The sequence below is a fragment of the Strongylocentrotus purpuratus genome, unplaced genomic scaffold, assembly GCF_000002235.5.
Source record: "Strongylocentrotus purpuratus isolate Spur 01 unplaced genomic scaffold, Spur_5.0 spur5_scaffold_15, whole genome shotgun sequence".
Classification (NCBI taxonomy): domain Eukaryota; kingdom Metazoa; phylum Echinodermata; class Echinoidea; order Camarodonta; family Strongylocentrotidae; genus Strongylocentrotus; species Strongylocentrotus purpuratus.
The window spans coordinates 22,408,169-22,435,540 of NW_022145600.1; the positions used below are offsets into that span (position 1 = coordinate 22,408,169).

At 37.1% G+C, this 27,372-nt stretch overlaps 1 protein-coding gene across 1 annotated transcript; it reads right to left on the bottom strand.

Annotated features, from left to right (window-relative positions):
• Nucleotides 1-948: 948 nt before the first annotated feature.
• Nucleotides 949-27,258, bottom strand: LOC115924154 (thyrotropin-releasing hormone receptor-like). The gene is made up of 2 exons (XM_030985995.1): nt 27,174-27,258; nt 949-2,249 (listed from the first exon to the last, which is right to left on the bottom strand). The coding sequence occupies exons 1-2, from the start codon at nt 27,256-27,258 to the stop codon at nt 949-951; spliced, it is 1,386 nt and encodes a 461-aa protein (XP_030841855.1).
• Nucleotides 27,259-27,372: the final 114 nt, after the last annotated feature.

Sequence of the window (27,372 nt, forward strand, 5' to 3'; positions counted from 1 at the left end):
CTTCATTAGGTTTTACAATTAGTATTCATGATAGTTGAAGATGTGATTAGAAAATTCAAGGGAAAATATACTAATTGAGGATGAAAAAATGAGGAGGGGAAAGTAAAAAGGTAACCTGGTGGGAAATAGTGGAATTAAAGGTTAATTTCAACATTTACTTAACTTATATCATATTCATGAATTAATCATATTTTACTGATCACGTAACAAAACATTGTATGTATAACAATTACCCGTCTGATTTGTATCACATATACATACCAACATATTTAACTTAACATTTAGTTTATAATAATGTGTACATGTACTTTAATATATTTTTTTATACATTATTTACAAACATTTAGTAGTGTCATCTTAGCAGTGAGCAAAATGAGACCTTTGGACTAATAAAACTGTTCTCATGTGCGAGGTTATTACATTCTTCTGATGTAGATTCACAAAGTATTTTACATTAACAATTATCATTAACGCGATTATATATCAAAAAAGAACTTTAAAGGGAATGTTATGGTATGACTACGATAACAACATAATGGATTTTCTTCTTGGTTACCCTTACCAAATCACCAACGATCAAAATTCAAGCAGTTGGTGATGCAACTGTTGGACATCTTGAATGCCTTGCAAGAAAAGATTTGATGTCTCTATCCATAATGCACATTATGACGCATCATTTCGATTGCGTCATTTCCTGCGCCATTCAAACATAATTATATTCGGGACATTTAGCGCTTGCACGAATAATTCAACGAATCGATTGTACTGTTCATTTTGCATGTTTTGCATTCATGTTATGTACGGCATCGCTGTCACAAGGCGTTAAACAGAATTGTGCAGGTTGCCGAAGTAATCCTACGTCAGCATAATGACGCTTCATGGGCAAAGGGCTTTAAATTGCAGATCATCTTCAGCCCTAATCCTATTCAAGTGTCACGTTGTTATGCTTTAGCATGCATGATCAACAGACTTCTTGGTGAATCGGAAGCTTGAGGTACTGGACAAAGACCGACTAGACATGGAGCGTCTCCGACCATGAAGCGACGCGCACGGGAGAACGGACTTGAAGGCAGCTCGAAATTTCGTTGAAATGAGGTTATAGAGGATAGGATTGATGGCGGAGTTAAGGTAGACAAGAACCCGGCATACAGTGACGAGCGCAACAATCTGTTGTGGGGTCAGACGTTTGTGTTCTTGTGCCGTGCTGTAGATGCCCCAGAGATTGACTGCACGGTATGGCATCCAGCAGATGAAAAACACCACCACTACGTTAGCGAGCATGAGGATCACGCGCTGGTGGTTACGGCGGGTGATCGCACTGGCTGTACGTGGGGACGTCATCGATGACCTCTTTACTGAGCCTTTCGCATCGGAGTTCCTGCTGGAGCGGGATGTCATTGACGTCGACGTGTGATGCCGCTGGATCTTGTTCCCGTAGATTGTATGAGCCGGTTTGTCTTTCAGAGATTTCTGCTTCCAGCTGCTCGGTGTGTCCTGGCGCTTCAAAGGCGGCGACTGCGCGCTCCGGCTGCCGCAGTCCGCATCTCGACTGTGGAGCGCAGCTACCATGACGTCATCATCGCGCGAGGGATTTTCCTGTTCAGCGATGATATGGAGGTCTGTCAGCCTTTCCTGGGTGCTGTCATCTTGACGCCCCTGATCACCCTCATCTTGTGTCTTCCAATGAACCAGGCGAGACAAACAACCGCAGTCTAGCCTATGGAAAAGCTCACTGAAACAGTTCCTACCCTTGACAGTTTCGCGTTTCTTCAAAGACGCATCATGTTGCTTCAGGTTCATTGACCCATCCTTTGCCTTCGTTCGAACACTCCCGCTCTCAGATTCATTATCCCGAATGTTGGCCATCATGTAGTTATGCTCACGAAGGGTGTTGGCGATGATGTAATAGATGCACGAGAGGAAAAAGAACGGAAGGAGAAAGAACATCACGGTGGTACCCGTCTCGTAGACCTTCTCCCACTGTTCGTCGATCCATGGCCCGCAGAAGTACCGGAATTCACCTTCATGCACGCATTCGGGCACATAGATGATGGTCATCAACAAAGGAATGTTCACCAACGCAGAGAAGATCCACACGAGGAAGCAAACCACCAAGGTTCGTCGAGGGGTGCAGATGTAGTGGGCCTCAAACGGGGTGCATATTACGTAATAGCGTTCCACGGCGATGGCGAGGAGGGTGAGGATGGAGGCGTTGGCGGCCAGGTTCTCGCTATACGGTACGAAGTAGCCTGCAGAGACAATAATGTGTTAAATTTATTAGCAATACTACCAAAAAAGTAGTGGACTTAGCATAGCATTCTAACAATGAATTAAGAAAGTACATGTACTGTATATGAGATGTATGACAGAGGAGGAGAGAGAGACATAAGAAGAAGAGCGAGCGAGAGAGAAAGAGAGAGAGAAAGAATGAGAGAGGATGGGACAGAGAAAGAGAAGGAATACAAAGAAATGAAAACTGGGGAGAGGGAGAGAGAGAGATTTTCCCCATGTTTTAATTATTCTTATTTAAAAACAGAAAGGGGTGGGGCTGACCTCGCTGATACATAAACCTAACACGTTATGTCAAAACGCAAAGCCTCATTATTAAGTCAAGATACACCAGTCCATGTTAAGGAACAATGTCAACAATTTCACTACAAGTGACCTAATCTCGTAAATGGCGTAAACGATCACCCATTACTTCTATAGATGCCTGACAATCTATTTTATGTAATGTATGGTAATAGTTATAATTTTAGGCTCCCTAAGGCACCCCAACAAATTTAAGGAAATTGTTTTCATTTCATTTGATTTCTTTTGCTAATTCAAATAATGCCAACTCTCATTCATCTTTGCGATTTTCACGATAAAATGTAAGCACTTTCATTCTCTTATCACTTATTGATAATTTCCTTATTGTACTGCCAATAGAAGGGGGGGGGGTAAGAGCCCCCCCCCTTTTTTTTTTGTCCCGAATATTTGAAAATCGCGTCGGCCGCAAATTCGTTCTGTGGTGGGGGAGTGCACACTAACTTTTTTGTTTTGTTTTGTTTTCCAGTACATTTTTGGCGAATTTGGGGCTGATTTTAACACTTTCTTTTGGGCCGGGGGGGGGGGGGGGGGGGGGGGCACGTGCCCCTATGCCCCCCCCCCTGGATCCGTCCCTGCGTATGAACATGCTTGTTGAAAAATCTCTCGACTTTAAAGAAACTTGACAAAAAAGGACAATGCTTCCTCTCAATACTTTGAGGACTTGAGAACACTTTGATATATATATATATATATATATATTTTTTTTTTTTTTCTTTTTCTTTTTCAATCAATTTTATGAATAAATTTGTACCGACTCTTTTTTTATGGTTAAATATCCATGCAGTAAATGTAATAAAGCAGTAAGGAAAAACCAAAAGGCCCTGTTATGTACTTCGTGTACAAAATGGGCACATATAGTATGTGAAGGAATTCCTAAATGCAAATACGATGATACGAATGAATCTTTTGAAAATTGGCAATGTACTGTATGTACTCTGAAACATTTTCCCTTTTGGGAACAAGAAGATATCTCTCCCGTAGAAACTTATCTTGGATATTCTCATCTTGCGAATATTATACATGATTCTACTTCGAATGAAGATAATAGATACAGCATACTTTGTGATTTTCCAAAGGAAAAGGGCATTAAATTAGCACACCTTAACATAAGAAGTTTAAGAAATAAAGTTACAGATGTAAAACAATTTCTAATGTCAAACCCCTTCGACATTTTAGGACTATCCGAAACATGGTTGAATGAGGATTTTTCAAATCATATGATTTCTATCGATGGTTACAAAATTGAAAGAAATGACAGGGATGCCACTGGCGGTGGTGGTGTAGGATGTTACATTAACGAGAAACTTAATTACTTAAGAAGAACAGATCTTGAAACAAAGGAGCTAGAACTCATGTGGCTAGAAATCAAAAGAACAAGCAGTAGTTCGATTTTTGTTGGTATTTTATACAGGAAACCTTCCTGCCCAGGTACATTTTTTACCGTCCTTGAAGGGAATATTGAGAAAGTAATGTCATTGTCAAATAATATTGTTTTGCTAGGTGATTTCAACTGTAATATGAGAAATGATAATACATTGTCTAAAAATGTTAAGGATATTTGTCGTATTTGTCAGCTTAATCAGTTAATCAATGAGCCTACACGAGTTACACCTCATAGTAGTACACTCATTGATTTAATACTTACCTCGAATTCTATTGCTAACTTGAGGTCCGGTGTAATGCCCATTGGTTTTAGTGACCACTGTTTAATATTTTTAGTCGTAAAAGGCAAAAATCCAATGCTTCATTCGAAAATATGTAAATTTAGATCTTTTAGGAACTTTAACGAAAATGAATTTCAAGAGGACTTGAGAAATCAAAATTGGGCTGAGTTTAATGAAGAAAATGTTGAAGTTGATAAAATGTGGTCTAATATCAAATCGGTGTTCACAAAACTAAGTGATAAACATGCACCTTTTATTTCTGTCAGAAGAAAACGTAATGGAGTGCCTTGGATTACAGACGAATATATTACTTTGGCACGTGACCGTGATTACTATAAGAAAAGGTATAAAAAGACAAAATGTGATTGTTGCTGGGAAAAGTTCAAGTTTTATAGAAACAAAGCAAATAACCTAAACAAAAATCTTGAAAGAGCGTATTATAAAAATGAGTTCTCAGAATGCGGAAATGATTTGAGCAAAAATTGGAAGGTTTTAAAAAAACTCTTGCCTTCAAGGCAAAAGGAGGTAAGCAACACAATCCTAATTGATGATGAAATAATAACTGACAAAGTAAAGGTGGCAAGTTTATTGAATGAAACTTTTAATAATGTGAGTTCAAATCTACAAACTGGTACATGTTCTAGCATTGTAGATGATAATTTCAATTCTTTACAAACGTTATCTCAAACCAATTTTTCTTTCGAATTTCAAGAAATCAAATCAGAATTTGTTAGAAATGAACTACGCAATATTGATTGTAAAAAGGCTATAGGAATGGATGGTCTACATCCCAAGTTACTCAAATTATCTGCAGATATCATTGCAAAACCACTGACCATATTATTTAACCAATCATTAAAAACTTCACGATTTCCATTTGATTTCAAGATTGCAAAAATCACTCCGATACACAAAGGAGGAACGTTTAGTGTGGATAATTTCAGGCCCATTTCAATACTGCCCTCTTTGTCAAAAATTCTAGAGAAAGCCGTACATAAGGTATTCTTACCTTAACCACGTACATAAGGTATTCTTACCTTAACCAAAATAATCTATTATCAGAACGTCAGTCTGGATTTAGACCGCTTCATTCCACAACCACATGTCTCACAGAAATTACTGATTACCTTCTTGATAATATGAACTCAGGTCAGATTACTGGAACAATATTTTACGATCTTAGGAAAGCGTTTGACGTTATTCCACATAAAATAATACTTGATAAACTAATTTTTTATGGCATGAGTAACAAGGTGTGTGAATGGTTTAAATCTTACTTAGTTGGTAGACAACAATGTGTTACTATAGATAATCATTGTAGCGAGTATTTAACTGTTAAATCCGGGGTGCCACAAGGGTCAATTCTGGGCCCCTTGATTTTTTGTTTGTATATTAATGATATCAATAATTTAACATTTCATAATAATTCCAAAATATCACTTTATGCTGACGATACTGTCATTTTTAATAATTCTAATGTTTTTTCTGAAGTTCAAGAAAATTTACAGAATGACTTTGATTTAATATGTAAATGGTTTGATATAAATAAGATGTATATACACCCTCAGAAAACTATGGTGATGTCATTTGGATCAAAAAGAAAGTTGGAGAACAATCGTCTCTCAATTAAATTAAATGGTACAAATTTACAGTGTGTCGAAACAATGAAATACCTAGGAGTTATACTTGATTCACAACTTACGTGGTCTGAACATATAAAATATATAAGTACTAAGATATCTCGTTCTATTGGATGTATTCGTCGTATAAAACGCCTAATACCACATAAAACTCTTGTAAACCTCTATTTTGCATTAATTTTACCACATATCGACTATTGTTGTACTGCTTGGGGAAACTACTCAAAGACAAATTTATCGAAACTGCAAAAGTTACAAAATAGATTTGCGAGATTGATTTTAAATAAGGATTACGACACACCACAATGTACACTTCTTACGACTTTAAATTGGCAATCGGTCGAACAAAGATTAAAATATCACTACTGTTTATTAGCTTTTAAAATTATAAATGTCATGGCCCCAACTTATTTAAAATCACTTATAAATTATAGCACCTTCAACTACTGTACCCGCTATTCCTTAAATGCTCTACTTGACATCCCATACCCCAAAACCGATTTCAAAAAAAGATCATTCTCATATAAAGCAAGCACCCTATTTAATAAACTTCCTTCCTCAATCCAATCAACCAAATCAATTCAAATATTTAAGCGCGGATGCCAATTGGCAAAGCATTTATTATAGTCGAATCTCCGTTCTTATTTCCCTCTACCGGTATAATTATTTTTCTTATGTTATATATGTTTGTACTCTATATTATGTCAAATAATTATGTCAATGTTTAGTTTTGATGAATGTTATATTTTGTATATAATCCTTGTATTTTTGTATATCGCACATTTGTTATGTTAGAGGGCGTACTTGGAAAGCAGTTTTGTTAAACTGAATGTACCTACCCTCTATTTTAAATAAAACTTGAATAAATAAATAAATAAATAAATAAAAATTGTGCGTCTCGGTTTGCTATAGATTGCGAGGTTTGTGAGATGGTTGAGGGGTACTTGAATACACAGAATACAAACACGATATAATGGGGAACCATCTTGAGTTCTTCTTCAGTTTGCTGGAAAAGAAATATTAACTGATGGAATGATTTCCCTTAGGACGAATATATACAGATGACATTATATTGGTGCTGTAAATGAGAGAACTGGGGTCAAAATCAATCACTTGGATTTCGCGGATTTCCAATTTTCTAGAATTCTCTAGAGACGAGCTATAGCCCTACATGCATGTTGTACGCGATGTTTGAAGCATTTTTGTCACTCTGTATATGAATATGGGGAGCTCTGGCTAATTCCATGGAGATAGAGACAGTCAATAGGAAAAATAAATGTCTTGATTTAATGTAAGTATAATCTATACTATCCAAGTTTTTGTATCGTAAATTCCTATCTAGCGTTAGTGGTTAGTCACTCAAATTACGATACGAAAACTATTTATATAACAATCAATAATATTATGAATATCCAAAAAGTATAGTATCAATTCTTCAAAGTTCATAAAATATTTGGTGAAATGTCATGCACGCAATATGATACAAATCATATACCCGGGGCAAAGGCATGGGTAAATCAAGTATTTGGGGATAAAAAGGGAAATGAATGGGATAAAAAATATATAAAGAAATTGATAAATAGTCAGGCAATGACGTCACAAACTGATAACCAAATCGCCAATTTGTGTAGTGATCTTCTAATCTCCATAGTTTTTCATACTTTAGACAAAAATTCATAACTTCCTTATTCTGTTATCCGATTTTACTTAATTTTTCTCTGTTTCTCTAGTGGACTTTACTTAGCCTTTAAGTCCTCTCTGAGGGGCAAGGCATTGGGATTTATGCCTAATACCGAAGGGCACTAGCGCATCGACGTGGTTACAAATCCGGAATGTCCCTACTACGAGACGACTGCTCTACCACTGAGCCACCGCGCCTCCATCGCCAAACCCTCAATCCGATTAGGGTCCAGTGAGTGATTTGTAATGATGAGGCGGATTGTACGTAGGCTACATGTACCACCCATTTGTATGCCCTTAATTAAAACAGTATTTGCATAAGTTTACATGCTAGTCTTATGATTCATACATGAAATTTCAATTAAAAGATGTATTACAGGTTGTTTCTGTTATTATACCCCCAAGTCTCAACACCTCTCATTTCACAACAGTTTTGCCACCTTGTTCTTTTTTTAAAGTAATCTCATACAATGTTAAATGATCATTGTCTAAATCATGAATATTATCATTGTGCTGTCATGAAAATTTAATACATGTATGTCCTATTGCATCTATACAAAAAATAATCTTAAAACAGTTTTCGTTCTTCATAACTGCAGTTCTTTTCATTAATGTAATATCCAACATATTTATCAAATTAAAGAGACACGCAAATAACTTAATGACGCTACCAACTGGATACAGTTGACTATTACTCTAATGATTAACTTATTGGACTTGAAGTTCAAAATAGAAAAAGTAAATACAGCGTACGTATCGGGTCTTTTTTTTTCATCAGAGGAAAATTGAACGGAATCAGTCAGTACTTTTGTTAGGATGAGTAAAATAAATTAGTCCTGTTTGATTAACCAAGTATCAGAATATGAAATGACAAATGATATATCCCACCGCTGGCGCATATTTATGCCATGAAGTGAGTGTCGGATATAAATCTGGCAATATCTCAAACAGATGGCATCTGTAGCAGGCCGGGCTTGAGAAAGGTCAAGTAATACTCTTGAGACAGAATGATGTCCGAGGAATCGGGGGATTAATAAGACTCTGAAGCGCATCAGATGATAACCAGATAAGTATAGAAATGAAGATAAAAAGAAAGGAAAATAGGTCGATGGTATTCCAAAGAAGCACGAAGTTAAAGGTGCTAGATTACAAAAAAGAAAATCGTGTTCTATCTCCTGACTACTGGGATCACTCAGAGCTTTTTGATGTAACTGGTTGGAAATATAATATAGGTCATAGAAAAAGAACATTGAGGATGAATTTACGGTACTGTATATTACTGGTCTTGAGAAAGTTAAACACATCATAATTGTTATGCCATACAATCCAGGTGGTACTTTCTTTATATTCATTTCTTAAGGAGACACCTGTGTTTAATCCTTAACTCGTTATATACTCTTTTGCGCACGTAACCAGGAGAGAAGATGAGAGAGAGAGACAGAGAGAGAGAGGGGGTGGTGCGTGTGCGTGTATTTGCGCGTGTGCGTGTCAGAGAGAAAGTGAGAGAGTTAGAACAAGAAATAATACGAAAAGGGTTGGGGACAGAGAGACAGATCTAGAGCGTGAGAGAGAGAGAGAGAGAGAGAGATAGAGACAGGGGAGTAAGAGAAATAGATACACATTCAGCATGTTCAGAGACATTAGATGCATACAGCTACGATAAGAACGGAGAACTTGGAGAAATTGAAAGGATTGGGAAAGAGAGAAAAAAAAATGAACGAGGGAGCTAAAGAGCATATCTTTTTATGACCAAATTCCAGTGAATCTTAATATATTTTCTGGACTCCATAAATGTCAGCAATGGAAATATTTGTATTGAGTTATTATTTTAATTCTGAAATGATGATAGTTTATTAGTCAGTTGGGGTGCATCAATTATTCTTCTTTTAGGGCAACCCCTATTTAGGAATGTGCCATAAAACTCAATTAAAATCAAACGTTTGAAACGTATCATATTTTTGTCCCTTATAACAGGTTCATCCCTCTCCAGTAGATTTACATGCAATAAGGACCTCAACCACGAAGGCCGATATGAACATTCTTGTTTTATGGTTCAAATCGCACTGTTAGAAACAAATGTAAATATTGCATTTACAATAATTTTCCCCATAAAAACATTTGTAAGTAATGGGGATTATTTAACAGTTATCAGATATTACCAAAATACCACATTATTATTAAAAGGGAGCTATATCTAACGACATAAGCACAGCGGTAGTGTCACTTTTAGATTACACCCGTAGGCATATATCTCCAAGAAATAAGCAAAATGGTACATTATTATTTTCAAAATACATTTTTGTCCTTTCCCACGCAACATGAATTTACTTTCTTTGTGCATTATTTTTTATTTTGAAGTTCTGCCATTGGCAAACCACGACCCTTGGTATCCCTAATACATTAACCCACTCGAGAAAAGAGGAGTCTCTTGAATCATGTTTGCACTATTTTTTTTCTCTCAATGGATTTAATGGAGGATGAGTGACGTGAGGTCATTAATGAGTAATTCATTCCAAAGACAGCTCAGTCGTTTTTCCATGTAACACCACTCGCATCTTTGATCATGAATAGTTTATGAAGAGAGGTTAAAATGGCGCTTAATTATAAATATAGTGCGTTTATACATCTAATGGCGCGAAAGATCGATCTTTTATTGGAATATATTTCCCGTTCGTGATGTCTCCGAGGAGACGGAGACACTCTTGATATTGACTGAGTTTCTTGTTGCCTCTAGAATATGTTTAGATCTCCAAAGGAGGTACGCTAACTTTGTAAAATTGAAAATATGCGTGGGATGAGAAATGACCTGTTTTAAAATTATTCGTGAAGTTCGGTGCATTACAAGTCAACTACGCGAATCACCATTTTAGTGGTGTGTGCGTGTGCGTATGGGTGTGAGAGAGAGAGAGAGAGAGGGGGGGGGGGGGGAGAGAGTGTGTGCATGTGTTGGGTTAGGGGATAGGTCAATGGGCAATTTAGGAGAACAACCGGTCCGAGCCCCCTTGGTGGTACCCGTTTAGTACATCCTAAGTATACACTCTTACACGCACACACATACACACCCCAAACGATACCATCTGAATAGTTTTGTACCAATTGTATTTCGAATTATTTTCTTCTCTATGACAAAATCATGACCTGGGTTTTCAATTAAGATAGGTGCTAATGCATTCTCTGACAAGCCCGCACTCCGAATTTTGTTAAATATTTTAAATGTGACTTTCGTGTGGGAGCACATTTCTTTTCTTCGTGTATATGCCCAGTTATTTGTAATTTTCCCATCAAATTGTAAACCAGGAAAGTAAAGGGTACTGGAAGATAATCTTCCTCACTCCTATAGTCACAGCATGCAGAATTTAGTAATACATTAGAGACCGGAAGCAGTTGAGTTTTTGCATGACCGTTTGAATTGAGGGAGTAGTGCCAGACAAAAATGTCCCACTAAATTTCCCGACCGGCGGGAAGAAAAAAGAAGCATTTATGAACTTTTCATTTTTTTGACGCGGCCTGATAGGTTAAGTGGAAATTTGCCGCCAGAAATTTGCGGAATGCCACATTTTTGTGGAGAGTACGGGGGAGGATGGGGGAAGGATTCGATATTACTGTCCAGACTAGGGGCATGCTGCTCATGGTGTGTGTTATTACATTATATTTTTGTAACCCCAGCCCACTTCTTTGTAAATTGACAAAAGAAAGTGTCATTATAATGCTAAAATCTATCATGAACAGCAACCAACAAACCATAAAAGTACTAATGAATTCATTTAAAACGAATAAAAAATGTGTAATTGTCTTAATTTCTTTTTCCCTGTGGCTCATATCTACTTATTAACTATAACCAATAAATTCCACCACCATAAACTCGATATACGATGTGTAGAAGTATTATTACGTTCATTAAAGGCGTATCCAATATAGCATGGGGAAGGTGGACGCCCCTGTTTGCCTTCTCCCTCCTCCATGATATTATTTCCAGTGTGTTAACGTCATGCGAACCTACCAAACTACGTTCTGCCTGGCCCTCTTGTTTCGCACCCTCCCCCGCACCCGTTTATCAATTGTTGGATACGCCACTATTGGCAAAAATTGGAGACGACTATGCGGCATGTAAGAAGTGCTAGGGGCGTCCACATTAAAATCACTCTGCATCGACTGTTCTCTTAAAGGTACACTATCGTGACCATGTTCCACAATTTGAAGAATCTTAAAGTGTGCTGCGTGACACTTTTGAGTACACGTTCCTTTCATTTCATATTTTCATTCAGAAAAGAACATTATTACACAAGTCATGTTTTCAGATTATAAATAATGTGACAAGTCGTAAACCATTGTCATTTATAGATATACTTGTTGATGAATAACAATTAATTTTAATTGATTTGTAATTCAATGTTACCTGATTAATAATATTACGCCTGTCTTAGCATGAATGTACATCATCCACGGTGGTTCTAGCGTATTTCTTCATAATACATTTAAACATCATAATGTAAGAATAATGATGATAATTTACTGCTGCGTGGCACTGTCGAGTACATGTTCCTTTTATTTTTATTTTTCATTTAGAAAAGAACATTATTACACATGCTTCGACAACAGTTTTCAAATTATAACTAATGTGACGAGTCGTAAACCGTTGTCATGTGTAGACATACTTAAAACTTTTTTAAATTGATTTTTAATCCAATATTACCTGATTAATTATATTACACCTGTCTTAGCATCAATGTATACGGCACTGTGGTGCTCAGGGTATTTCTTCATAATACAGTTAAACATCATATGATTAAATATTAATTCTGTAATGATCATAATCATTGTCATCATAATCATCATCATGACCCATTTACCATGTGTACCAATTACCTAGATATAGAGTGTGAATAATGTAGATCAATGTCTAGTCAAAAGAAATTAATGCTGTCCGAGATCTAAAGTCCGGGGACTGGACAACTCCATTATTACATCTCTAAACACATAGTCACTCAACTTTCACATATATATATATCCAAGTACATGTAGGTCAATAATAGGACTTATCAAATTACGTGTGAAATCGTGATCTGATAAAGGAGAAATGGAGTTAATGGATGCTCGCAGTAACGTCGAACCAAAAATTGCTCCAAGAAGTCTTTTTCTCCATGCATGGCGTATCCAGAATTCTTTAGGCTGGGGATTCGGTGGGACGGGGGCACATGTCCGAAATTTATTCAACGAAAAGTAAGCACATACAGATTATCGCATTTTGGGTGCCCTTTTCGATTCAGGTTATCTGACAAGCAAGAACTCCAACTTCCCAGGATCAGCCATTGCACTTCAGCCTAAAAATTCTTTTCGTGAAATAAAAGATGCAAATTAATTTAAGAATTTATTGCTCCAAAGTAAAATGTAGGTAAAGGATATGGTCATATGTGAGCTCACAGTGGGAGTACAGCACAAAGAAAAACATTTGCATGCTACAAATTGAAAGATGTCAGGCAAATACGAAATTCCAACAATTTCTTTAAACGGCTATTCCTGAGGGCCATCTTCAATGCTTGCTCGTCAATATATGTGAAATTTGATTATGTCTGAATTGACGTCGCTTCATTTGAAATATACGACCATCTTGGAGAAAGAGAAAGGGAGAGAGAGAGAGAAAGTGAGAGAGAGAGAGAGAGAGAGAGAGAGAAAAGAGGGAGATACCGAGAAGGGGGAGATGTGAGACAGAGAGGGGGAACTCAAGAGGGAAACAGAGAAATAACGAAAAGCAGAAAGAAAGACTGAGAGATAGATAGAGAGAGGGGGGACAGAGAACGAAAGAAAGAGAAGGAGATAGATATTATTTAATTGATGTTCGCGAAGCACGGGGAGAGTTTCGCTTCCATGACGGCGGGGGTGTACTTCTCAAAATCAGTCACGAACATTCAGAAGGGCGGTTCAGCATTGTAAGAAAGAGGGGCGGACGGGGGGGGGGGGGGTTCGAAATATTGGAAAGCAGTGACAGTTCGAAACAATTTGAAACCACCTTCCCTACCTCTGCTTCAAGCTATCTTAAAATTCCCAAAGATTTATAATATTCATCTGTCGCCTTCTCATTTTTGTGTATCTGGGGCAGATGGTTTTGACAGAGACACAACCAGTGCTCGTAGCTTTATGAAGCGTTGCAATAAAGTATCGTATTTAGTTACCGAACCGTAATCCTAAACGTTACCACTATCCTCAAAATTTTGCTTGATATTTAAACGTAAGTTAGAAAGCGAAATTTTGTAAAATTCAGTCTCCTATAGGGTTGTGCTGCAAAGAAATGCGAGTACGTAATTTTAGTCCCAAGTGTTCTCAAATTGTTTCCTTTCTATGTGTGCTCCCGCCAAAGACGGAGTTGGGTTTGATACGATGGTACGGCAACCCCCCCCCCCTCCTCTTCGCCCCCACCCACTCATTTTGCAGCCAGGTACGACATGATTCTTCGTTTTTTGCTTAATATGTTATTGTTTTAGTTTGTATTCATTGTATTGTTTTTATTTTTGCTCAATATTTTTTTTATCTTTTCCGTCAGCAAATATTTCAAAAATTGTCCGATCACCCTTAACCTCCTCCATTAAATTTTTTTTTCGACGTCCCTGCTTTCCGTACGTATCGATCCCGTTACCTCTATACAGAGTTCCTGCACGATTTCACTGTCTTCTGCCTAGTATCTTTCAAAAACGATAACAGCGACTCTAAGTAGATATAAATGTCAGCATTTTATTACTTGATTGATACTGAATTATATATTCGTTGCTTTTTATGTCGGCTGCATCTATAAAGTTGAGTGGCGGTAATGACATTGCTAGAAAATCCATGAATGAGAACTTTCAGAAGATGGATGATAAATTTTAGACGTCAGAATTCCGTTTACAAAGGATCCTTCTAATTTAATTTATTGAAAACAATCATCACAAATTATATCATGACAGTATTGACATACATGTAAAGATGAATTAATCAATGAGCGATAGGACATGAATCCAAAATGGAATTCACGTATAGGTGTTTCATTTAATAGTTCTGTATGCATTTCCATCTTGTACACTAAATGTGTTCTCTTTGTTTTTCTTTGAAAGCTGTAAATATATACAAGGGGATAGTTTACATTGAACCACGACTCAGAATGAATTGTTAAAATTATGCATGTGTTGGAGAAAAAAAAATCATTAACCTTCTCAATGTTACTAACTAAGAGCAGACAACAAAAGACTCACATCATGCCATCATAAAGGTCATATTATATTTTTCTTTTTTCAGAAAAACAAAACAATTAGGGCCTATGTAAAATATTTTTCCGCCAAGTTTAAAGCACTTTGAGATTCAAGATTCAAGTGCTAATGCCTTTACCTCGCGTTTGAAGATAATATCCCGGTAATATTTTGATCTCTGAGATATTCACTAGTCACGTAGTACTGAGGAAAAAGGGGGCGGGGTCTTGGTAATGCGGATTAATCTTAGTGCTATTATTTCTCCTAAATCCTAATTAGTCCATCATTTACTTTCTCTCTCTCTCTCTCTCTCCCTTTCTTCAGCTCTATTAAGTTATTTATTGTTGTTTTATAACGCATTTGGATATAAAATATATATCCACAAAATAGAATAAAAATTAGTATAAGGTAGGGGCTTTATTTCAATCGTAAACGCTTAAGTGAAGCACTGCATGGTGAGGAAAGATGTTCGTCTTCAAAAAAAGTTTATTAACTATAACGTGGAATTTTCCCTCGTAAACAAAATAAATGAAAGTAGAAAACAACAATTGAGAACATAAGAAGGATATAGATGGGTATTGAGAGAGGAACAGGGGACGTGGGGATAGAAAAAAGAGGGAGAAAAAAATAAAGAGAGAAAGAGAGAGAGAGAGAGAGAGAGATAGCGAGAGAGAGAGAGAGAGAGAGAGTAATGAAGAGGAATGGATAAAGAGACATGTCAAATGCCACGAAGAACACAAAGGGTATAGAATAAGACAGATGAATAGATTGAGAGGACACGAAGAATACTAAATTAGAGCTATTCAAAGCAAAATTTGTGAAAAGGAAAATAAAAATACAATTCAACAGTTGATTTAATCAAAAGACAGGACATAAAGCGAGTAATAAAGCGGATGGTAAGCGAAAAGAGGAGAGTTTATAGAGCAAGCTAGAGTACAATCTTAACATTTTTCCCGATAAATGGGGCTAAAATTTAACCGCAGATTCAACCTTACTTTCTAATAGAGTAATATAGTGCGACAGACACGACACATCGTGATGGGAAAATGGGATGAGGGAGAGCAATTCTAGATTCAAATCCTGAAGAATTACGGCTGTAAAGTACGCTGTCGGAAAAGAATCTGAGGAGTGCTTTTAAAAAGGCGCGATAAGTGCCATTTAATGGTCGTGGATTTTTCGCCGGACTCTTGAAATCGTAAAGATCTTTGCACAGACTATATTTGTCACTTGCAAGCAATGAGAACCGTGACCAAATCCTAAAAATCAGGGGATAGTGAAGCGGCAAGGTGCAATCCGATAACATGTAAAATGTAAAAAAGAACGAAAGAGGAGTCTGAAATAAAGGAGGGATATTCCTTTTTTTAAGTGAAAACAAGAAAATATATGTTTTCCCTGGGAATTAAAGGGGGACAAAAAAAAAATTGTATAGAATATTGCATCAGGTCTGTAAAACATACATGTATTATTGATCTAACATTAAACAAAAACATGCGATTACGAAAAAAAATTAAAGAGATGATTGCATTCTTTGTTTAGAAGCAATTTCAGAAAAATACATTGCACACAGCTTATATCATGATTGTGTATGATGCGTTATTCGATTTAACCCACAAAATATGATTGTATTCTACGAACCAGTGTGTCAGATGAGGGTTTACCAAACCTTTTTTTTTTGGGGGGGGGGGGAGGAGGGGAGCCGTTGGTTGGTTTTGTTGATACATGTATACTTCGTTCCATCGGTCTTTGGGTCTTCGGGTTAAAACCCTACTTTCCGAAGGATCGGGTGTAACGTACTTTTTGAAAACACCCCTCTTCTTTTTCGCGGAAATGTCGGGTCCAGTTTACCCAAGAAAACCCTTTTTGATACCAGATAAATAATCATAAGAGCTCCTAAAAAGGCCAGCGTTAGATGCTTCGTTATTGTCTGATTTTATGGGCAAAAAAGAGGAAAAAATATCAGATTTATCCAGAGAACCATCTTTGAAAAAATATGACTATTTGCATTCAGTTACCCGACCTTGATTCCTTGAATATAGAGGCACGTTTTCACAAAATATCGCGTAGCCCGACAACATGACTTTTAAATGTTAAATATGGGGGTATGTTTTCACGAAGGGTCCTGTAATCCGGAAACCCGACTCGACGCGAAAATATGATGGAGCGAATAAGCATTTGTGCTAGTTCTGTTGTGTAGATAGTCGCCCCCCCCCCCCAAAAAAAAAAAATAATAATAATAAAAAAAAAAAAAAAATAATAATAACAATAATAATAATAATAATTAAAAAAAAAAAAAAAATATATATATATATGATAAGGGTATTAGAAAAGAAACCTCCTTTAGGACTGGGGTTATACGAGATTTATCCTTACGACTCTCATAACTTGTTTTTAAGATAAATGTATCATCCTCTTTTTGTTGGTTTCACATGCATACCTATTTCCAATAATCCGCACATAAAGCATTTTAAGGCTGTCAATGGCAAGAATTTACACCTAAATCCTGCTGTGATTTATTTCTACCATTAAGTGCAAATCTACATCATATTTAAGGAGAGCGTGTACTCAAATCTTCGTCCACACTATCTTTAATGTGATTATGGTAAGCGGATTCTCGCAATGGATGTCACTTACAATATTTATCAGAGCTAGGCCTCGGGTGATAAATTACATTGAATGAAAGATATTTGCCCTGGTATTTAAATCTCCTCCTTTTTGATAGAGGTCCCTGACTTTGACAGAGAAGAGAAAAGAAAGGGGGAAAAAGTAACATCGCTGGAGAATATCCATTCGTCGATTCCGACAAAAATTTGGCGATAATCCTATAATGATTATCGTTATCATGCCGGTACCATTATGATTATTTTAAGAAAGTTCGTGAAATTGCGGCTGAGATTGGCATTTACGAAGCATTAGCAGGCGTAAGGTTAACAGAATGAGTTTGTTTTTTGTTTTGAACTCGTTTTACCTGACTGATAAGAACGCATGTGTATGTTTGATAGTAAGCAACCAGGGGCCAGACGGATTTAAGTCCTCTCCAAGGCACTTGGTATTGAAGGATTAATGCCTTACCAAAGGGCACGAGCGCATCGACTTGGTTTGGTTTCAAACCCGTGATCTCCTGGTTACGAAACCATTGATCTACCAATGAGCCATCGCACCACCCCCTATTGTCACTGGTGTATATTGATGTCGACGAGGAGGGAACCACGTGCCCCCCCCCCCCCCCCATAGACACACATCGCATTGCGAAAAGAAGGGGTAGAGAAGGGGAAAGGGGGACTGGGGAAGGAACACAATGCGATACGTGCAATTTCTTATTACTCCCATCTCATAAGATCGATGCCCCTCTATGGTACCAACGCCCCCCTCGAATTCTGGATCCATGCTATGTAACTGCTACTATTGTGTTGCATATCCGAGATCTAATTTTCGTGTTAAGGTAATGGTATTATTACAACTCAGGAGCAAAAAAAGGAGGTGAAAATATTCTGTTTCTGAATTCATTTCGGCATAATTTTCTCTGCATTTTCCTCTTCAAAATTGATGCTATCATTATCTGAGTGATATCTATTAGTTACCCTTTATTTATATGCCATGTGTGCTAATCAAAGACCTAAAAGGGACTTTTAGATTTGCGTGGACTGCAACGTGTGACGTTCTTGTAGAGCACTGGCAGTCACACGTAGCAGTCCACGTTGTCGTGGTCGATGTGTAGCTAACCATAAGAGGAACTGAAGTCTTGTGAAAATATTGTATGAACTGTGAGGGTGGTATGACATTGTCAGGGCATTACTGCACCAGAATACTGAGTGTGGACATACGTCCATGCATTTCTTTAATTTTTAAAATTGAAAATTACACAGTAGAGGAAAGTGTAAAACATAAAATAAAGCAAACAAAACTGATGTTTGAGGAGGTTTTTAGAATACATTTACATGTAGTTACTTTGGGAGAGGCTCACATGTAGATCAGTTTTCTTTCTTTTTCTATAAGACTCGATGATTCTTATTTTAATCTTGCGAGTTGTTAAAACAAATGTCAAACAAGCTTTTACTGAAGGATCTTCTTTCATGGGGTGTAGCAAACTACTTTTCTTTGCATACGTGGATGAGAGGTAATCCATACAGTTTGCTGTATACCAAATAACATAGCAGACCAATTTAATCAAATTCGGGGTACGCATTTACATCGCTAATACCACAGTCACACTAACGACTCCGATCATACCAGATCGAACATGTTCTGACGATGCTCCGGCCACAATTGCTCCGGACTTTATTTCGTCATAGCCTCATAGGGTTAGGGTTAGGGTTGCTGTTCGGTTTTAGGTCAGGTTTAGATATAGGGTTAGGTTAAGGGATAGGCTTTGTGTTAGGTTTAGGATTAAGGTTGAAGTTAGAAGTTAGGTAAATGTATTAAACTACAGCGAAGCAACTGTCGCATGTGCAAGTGATGAACAACCAAGATCGATTGTAGCCCGAAAATATAAAATATCCGATTAGCCTACGTTATATCCCCCACCCCCACTATGGCCAAATGTCGGTCGGGTTGGAGTAGGTTTGGTGTTGTGACTGGAGTATTATCATGTCAGGATAACCTCCACCGGGCTTCATGGAGACAATGCACTTTAAATACTAAAACATTTTGTTTTTGAATAGTGAAACATAATTTTGTTTCTCAATGCGAAAACATTGTCTGTATCTATACGCCATCACCTGTTTATTATTTTGAGCATGTTCAAATATCATCAAACAAAATAAGTCAATATTTCTGTTCTGTTTGAGGTTCGGTACAAACTAGGCTAATGGCTGAACTTTCCCTGAGAGTACGGTCTGCCGAGAGCCAGAATGGTATAAAGTCTTATCCTTTGATAAAGGGTTCATGCAAAACACAAGGCGTCATTTTGGGACGTAAGAATGCGCCAGCTAGCCTACTAAAGTGGCCTTTGACGCGACATGTTAATTTGATATCGTACAGAAAGCGAAGGTAGAATGAACAAAGAAAATTTGCTCCGAATGACTGGCGCATGCACTAATTACCTTCAAGTGCTTGATTAGCGCATGCAATGGCGCAAGCGGAATAGCGCAAGCGGAATGACGCTGCATGCGTACATGTGCAAAGGGCAATCAATTTTTTAAGCTCCCATCAGCTGATGTGACCATGGTTAGTTCTCTAGAGATAAAGAGACATACACTCTAAGAAGTAAAGGTGCCATTGGGGTGCACATTTGCATCCACCTATGCGTTTTTGGCAGAGGGTGCTGCTATTGTAGCAGAAATGTGCCTTTCTTTCTTATTGTGTAGTGAACAATTTTCTAAAGGAATAACATGCTAATTATTATCAATGTCTTCCTTATCTTGGCTAAAAGTGTTTTTCTAAGAAAAATGACAAAGGTGTTGAAACATCACCAGCGGTTCAGCCTTTGGTGTCTTCTTCAAAGAAATTGCAGTTAGAATTATCCGAACGAATTTAGAAAAGCAGGATGTAAATATACTTCTTTGGAAGCTTTTGTTGTTTTTCTCATCCCAGAAATTTCTGCTGACCTAATTTAAGTAATATCGTGACACGTCATAATATACGTCATCATATGACTCAAAGCCGATTTGGGGTTCATATTGCGATAATCTGAGCTGTCCCTATAGACGCATCCCACCATTTTTTTTTTTTTCTTCTTCTCTGCCTTGCCCTCGTTCTTTCTGTTTCGCTCGTTAGCACCTAATTTTTGTCCGAATGAATAAAATATTCTTCAGGCGACAATACTACTGTACGTTAATCGTATAATACTCTCCCCTCTATGGGATACGTTTCCTCGGCTTGATTTACAGCTCTTCCAATTCTGCTTCATGAAACTCCAAAATAGAAAATATGACCAGCCTATTTAGCTATAAACTTACGTATATATAAACCCTTTTTCAGAAAAGAAGAGGAAATATGTCAAATTCAGGAGAAAACATGACAACAAACAAAAAGCCTTACCAAAAGCTGATTCATTTGTAGGCCAGTGCTTTTTTGTTGACAATTTTCTAGGCAGAGTGTTTTTTAGTCATTCCATTTTGGGTACTGATTACCAGAAAGGAGAATTCACTATCACAATGGATGGATCACCCTATTCTTTAAATACGCATCTGCGAAGTTTTGAGATACAATCTGATTTCTTTGAGTTCACCCCTATACTGTATTCCAAAATAAAAATAATAACCAAACTTTTGTCTGTAAACTTGTTTGAACCTTCTTTCAAAATGAAGTGGCAAAAGAATGTAAACTGAGGTAAAAGACGACAAAAAAGCATAACAATTATTCTTAAACGAATTCCTCTGAAGGCCAGCGTTGTTTTGTTGGAAAAAAAAGTTCCTGTGTAGTTTGTTTGTAATCACTTCCTTATGGTAATTGCAAGAATGGAGAATCTACCCTCAAAGCGGCCGGATTTACCCTAATCCTTTTTATGCCATCTGTGATGTTTTCAAATATTCCTACTGATTTCTACCTTACTTTAAATCCAAGATAATATTTAGAAAGGAATTAGAAATCAACCAATTTTCGGTTTGCAGATATTTTTAGACCCGTCTTTCCAAGGGTGGATTACTATTGCATAGATACCTCATATTTAAACAGGTCGTATTGAGGGGGGATTTATATTGCGGTACGTGAACCGCACAAAGTTATCAAATGAGAAACTAATGCATCAACAAGCTCTGCTTCTAGTTAGTTCCTCTTTTCTCGTGCCATTACTTTCCTTTTTGTTTTGTTTCATTGTATATGTTTGTAATATATATATACTTATTCACTGTATTACGTTTTGCACGAGAAATAAAATCATTTGTATTTGAATTTGATTATTTTGAAATTCCGCCTAGGCCTATAACAAAACATACAAATAAGTAATATAAAAAGAGACGTAACGGCGCAATGGATATGACAGCACCAAAATAACAAGAAGTTCTAGGATTCGAAACCTAGTCGGTGCGCTACAGTGCCAAAGTGAAATACAACTCACCCACTTTCGTCAATATGTTCATGGAAAAATTGGTTTGTCATTTATATTTGGTTGTGACTGAGTTTGAAACAGGGCAAATCTATCCATGAAAACAAATGGGGTCATTTTTCACCTTTTCAATATTCAGTTTTGTTAGGACAGGGGAGTATCGTACAATATCATTATTCGAAAGCACAGAAAATCTTCTTCACTTAGACCTAGGGACACAGCTAGAGGTCCAGATCTTGCAATCGATGGAAAGCTATTCTACGGCTATCCAGGAACAAATAACAAACAGACTAACAAGTAATAGCAACCGACTTGGCGTTCCCTTCGCCTATTTGTTCAAGAGCCTGGGCGGCGTGTCACGAAACAATCGTAAGTGCAAGTTCGCTGTTAACCCATGGAAACTCATGTAATAAATTTAACACGCGCTTCAATGGGATGTCGATGAACTTGTACATTATGACGTTTTCGTGAAACGACGCCTATAGGACTCGGTGTCGCGTCGACATTCGCACGTCATTATCTCCTTGCTAAAAATTACCTACATCAAATTCTATGAAATTTGAAATTTTGTAAAGCATTTCAATAGATCTTTACCAAATGGCGACACATGTTACAGAGCTTGGAGGGCGGTGGCAAATCTCGCAATTAGTTTAAGAGGCATTCATTCTTCATTTAATGTGTGAAGTAGATGTCGGCTATAGACGAAGAAGAACGAGCTTGACAAGTGATAAAGCACGAATTATTTGCACGATTAACCTTCTCCCCGACACCATTAACCCTGTGTTCAGAATACCGAAAGGAACAAAAAATGTTTTATTCTGAACGTACGTTGTTTAGAAACGTCGTATACTGAAAGCCTGTTGAGTATCGTTTCGAACGAAAACTCGATAAAGAGCCACCATCTATAGTTCTATTCTGAACGTCGTATCGTACGAAAATCGTATAACTGGGCGGGGCTTAACGTGACCGCGCACTCATGATTGGCCGTCTGTCATTTCAACAGATCTCGTCAAAATCATGCAGTTTTTGATACGACATTTCTTTTTACGATGTTTGTTATCTAGTCCGTACGCAATACGATAATTCTTCATACGACATTTCTTTATACGATGTTTGTTATCTAGTCCGTACGCAATACGTTGAGTATTCATACGACGTTTCATTTTACGACTTTCGTATACATTTCGTACAGTCTGAACAGGCTAAAACGGTTTGGGATCGGTGAAAAAAATGAAGATTACGTGAACCGTCCTCGTTACGAAATGCCCTATCACGAAATGACATTGATTTTCCATGGTTGGTCGGGATGAACTGTCTCGTAATGAATTTTCTTCCCACTGACCTTTCTGGAGCCTATACTCGCAGGTCGTAAATCACAGGGTTTTTTTCGTTGCCATTTTGGAGAGCAAAGTGTCAAGATGAGGAATCTCTGCAGATCACGAAGAAATCTTCGAATCACAGATAAGACAATAATTATCTTCTATCAAAGAGTCAGAGTGTCAAAAAAAGATTATTTTATTGATTTGATTTTCCCATTAAAAAACCCCAACACATTTATGATACAAACATGCATTATTAACGTTAACAGATTCAGAGGTAGGGGAGAACTTTATAAAGTACCTCGAGTGTATAGGGCATTTTCGTAATGTAACCAAATCTGTGCATATGCCTTTATGAAGCACCTCGATACGATTGATTTCATTCACCTGTTACGAAACAATGTATCTCAATATTTAGAATTCAAATTTTATATATTAGTTGTTGCTAAGTAGGACAAACATTATGGCTCGCCCCACCTAACAACACGTATATGTTTGCAATATTCATTCTGACAGGCGAATGAAATAATTCGTATCGACGCATTAAATTTGGTGACATTACCACAATGACCCATCGGTTTGAAATGAACCCATTTTCTTTCGATCGGCGCGACGAAGTGATAGATTTCTACTTGCCATAATTCATGTAATTAGTGAACGGTATACAGGGCATTCAGGTATTGAGTGAAAGTTCATGGCCGGTGTTTGACTGTGATTGTGATATGGACAGCGAGGTGCTAGAAATTAGAAAACATTTTCATCTCAGTATTCAAGAGTTATGATTAATAAACGTTGCCTCTTTGAAAAGTCCACCCACTTTCCCATGTATTTTATAGAAGATCAAAGCAAAATAATACTCACGGGGAATAGGGGAATATTCATTTTTTTCTCGGGGCGGGGGGGGGGGGGGGCGTTAATGCTACTGGATTAATTGAAACGATGATTCAGCACATGTAGGACAATAAAGTATACCTATTGAAATTTAATGGGGGAAATACAATTTCCACAGAGAGGGGGAGGGGGATGTACACTGTGGGCGTTCTTATGCATGTGAATGTGAACTTATATTTCACAGGAATCATTATAAGGAAACAATACTGAATACCAATGTTTTTTAATTGGTTTGAACTTGAGGCCGGATAGAACTGCATGATATCAAACGACATAACAAAATATGAAACAACGCCACATAAGACGGGAATTGACCCTCATTTATCTTCGCACAAATGTTATACTTTTTTTTCTTTCCTTCTTCGGTATTTATACCGGGCTTGCCTGTATTTAGGCTACATTTACGAGTTAATCTTTGCTTCGGGTATTTGTACTACGTGTACTATGGTGGGCAGCTCGCCAGCTGTAGGGAACTCTAAGCAAACACTCGCAAGTTTACATTATCATCTTCATCTTCAAATTGACAGAGAATTATAGAAATCGATATCGTACTGGCGAGTACAATTTATTCGAAATAGGAAATCCTTAGTTGATAAAATAATAGTTGGGACTTTTCGATAATAATGAAGTAGGAACGTGATGATCTTAACTTCCACTTAAAGTATTATGTTACACATGTGTGCCAAGTGGGACTAAAAAAAGACTAGCAGTAATATTATACACTTTTTGGACCTGTATCTAAAATGCATTGTGTTATACACGAGCAAAGGATGATAGGGCAACTCATAGTCTACGGAAATCGATGGTATCGCTATTAAAGGATAAGTCCACTCCCCTAAAAAATGATTTTAATAGATGCAGAAAAACAAGAGAAACAGAGCCAAAATAATTTGAGTAAAATCGGATAACTAATAAGGAAGTTAAGGATTTTTTTTAAAGTATGAAAAACTATGGAATTTAAAAAAAAATCACAAAACAAATTGCAAATTTGGTCATCACTTTGTGACGTCATTACCTGACTATTTATCAATTACTTAATATATTTTTTTTATCCCATTAATTCAGTTTTATCCCCCAAAACTTGATTCCCCCATGCCTTTGCCCAGGTTAAATAATTTGTATCATATTGCGTGCATGACATTTCACAAACTCTTTAATGAACTCTGAAGGATTGATACTATTTTCTGAATATTTTATATCATTGATTTGTACATAATTTTAATAGTTTATCAAAATACACATTTTTCATGATTTAACTGAAAAAAATACTTTATACAGTATACTTAGTACATCCACCAAAAACATGTACTATCAATATAACTTGGATGCTGGTGTGAGGAAATAGGAAATTTATATTATCAATTTAAAGAAAACATTTCGTGGATAGTGAGGCAATGACGTCACCGACTCGTGAGTGAGTTGCCAATTTGTCTTGTGATTTTCAAAGTCAATAAAAATTCATAAACTCTCTTATTAGTCATCAGATTTTGCTCAAACTTTTTTCGATTGGTTTCTCTGATCTATCTGCTTCTATTGAAAGTAAGTTATTTTTGGAGTGGACTTACCCTTTAAACCTACGTTGTATATGGGAATTCAGTGGTCAACGGGTCAACTAGAATTTCAATATAATAATGAAAGTAACTCATACACTTAAAAAAAGACTGGTAAGCTTCTACGGATGTCAAAATGGAATGAAAGTGATTTTATACGGTAAAATCGTCAGGTGGTTCAATATGGGGCTTATCGTGCAGTGTCTGATGTAGATAACCTCGTGAACTGATGTTATCTTAACGACCAATATTTAAACATTGGTAAAGCAAGATAACCTGCATGAACCGGAATATTCAAATATAGTGTCTTTAAGATGTCTTGTTGTTGGAATAAGTGCATGCCTGTGGCGGGCAACCTTCCTAAGAGGGTACTTTAGACGATTCGGCTACTGCACATTTCGACAATATTTGGGAGGGATAAGAGTTTCCCTGTGGGCTATTGGGACGACTCAGAAAAAGGCGAAGGGTTCACGAAAAGGCAGGTGCTAACACATTGCAAATACGACAAACTTGTAAATGTACCAACAAACATACTCAAGGATCTTAAATGTAAAGTTGGGTGTCCCCCTTGCTAAATGTATTCCTTTATTTAAGACCCATGATCAGGTCTTGGCCCATTTAACTACGTGCTTCATTTAAGAGAGAGAGAGAGAGAGAGAGAGAGTGGATTGAGGGAGAGTATATACATGTAGATAGGGTGAAGGGAAAAGGAAATATCTCATTTACAGCCGACATCAAATTCTGTAGAACTTTGCAGGAATTATGAATATGTCACGTATGTCCTATCTGTGGAATTCAAACGTTAGAAATGTCCTAATGTTCATATTATGCAAGGAAATCCGTTTACTTTCTAAACTTCACTGCCAGACACTTTTGAGTGATTGAGTGACTTATTATTTTCTTTGATAATAACTAACAGAAAATGAGCTGAACAGGATACATGAAATTTGTCTACATCAATAACCCACTCCTTGTAATCTGGCCAAAATTAAACTGATTGAATCTTTGCGCAACAAAATGAATTGCAATCACTAAAGTCGATTTGACAACTAATGGTCGTTTTTTCCTCACTTAAAGACTTTTTCAAGCCCCTTTTTTCTTAGGGAAGTTCTAAATTAGTGTCATCTTTCAAATGCCGTTGGAATTTAACATTTTCATTTTGGGGGGCCTGCAAATGGGACATATACCTTTAAAGGTAAAACATATTTAAAACTTCTCAGAATAGGCTACTTTGTATGTGGGTAATACATTTTTTAGCAAGCTATTCTAAAATTGGTAATGTATTTTGTTCATATTGGTAATTATTTTGTCCATTTATTATCAGCAAAACCTGGGCTAAATCAATATTTCCTAATTAGCAAATAGGGCAAAATTCAAATTTGCTCAACAACGAATGCATAAACTATACTATACAAGGCTTTTAAAATTGCCTCAGGATGATTTTGTTCGAAAGTCTTTGCGATCGTGTTCGAGATGAATTAACCCATTGCTTACTGGAACATGGTGGTCCCTGTGTTAAGTCTATGGGAATTAGACAATAATTCAGTAGTCAACGGGTTAAGAACGAATAATATGGCTGCCGATTGATGATGATACTACTACTACTACTACTTCAACTACTACTTCCACTATACTTACACATGAATTTTCCCAGTGGCCAGCCCGTCATCGGATTGTAGGTCTCCACCAGCCCGACAGGCACGCATATCAGGAGGACCAGCATGTCGGCAATGCTTAGGTTTAGAAGAAAGTAATTGGTAGAGCTCCGCATGTCGTGTTGGCGCCATATTACGAGGGCTACCAAAATGTTACCCGTCACCCCTACGAGGAACAGGGT

What these genes read in the sequence shown, in the direction of transcription:
- LOC115924154 (XM_030985995.1), bottom strand. Translation starts at nt 27,258, where the DNA reads ATGCTGGTCCTCCTGATATGCGTGCCTGTCGGGCTGGTGGAGACCTAC. An exon ending in GCCACTGGGAAAATTCATGT is followed by an intron (nt 2,250 to 27,173) that starts GTAAGTATAGTG and finishes TTGTCTCTGCAG; the next exon opens with GCTACTTCGTACCGTATAGC.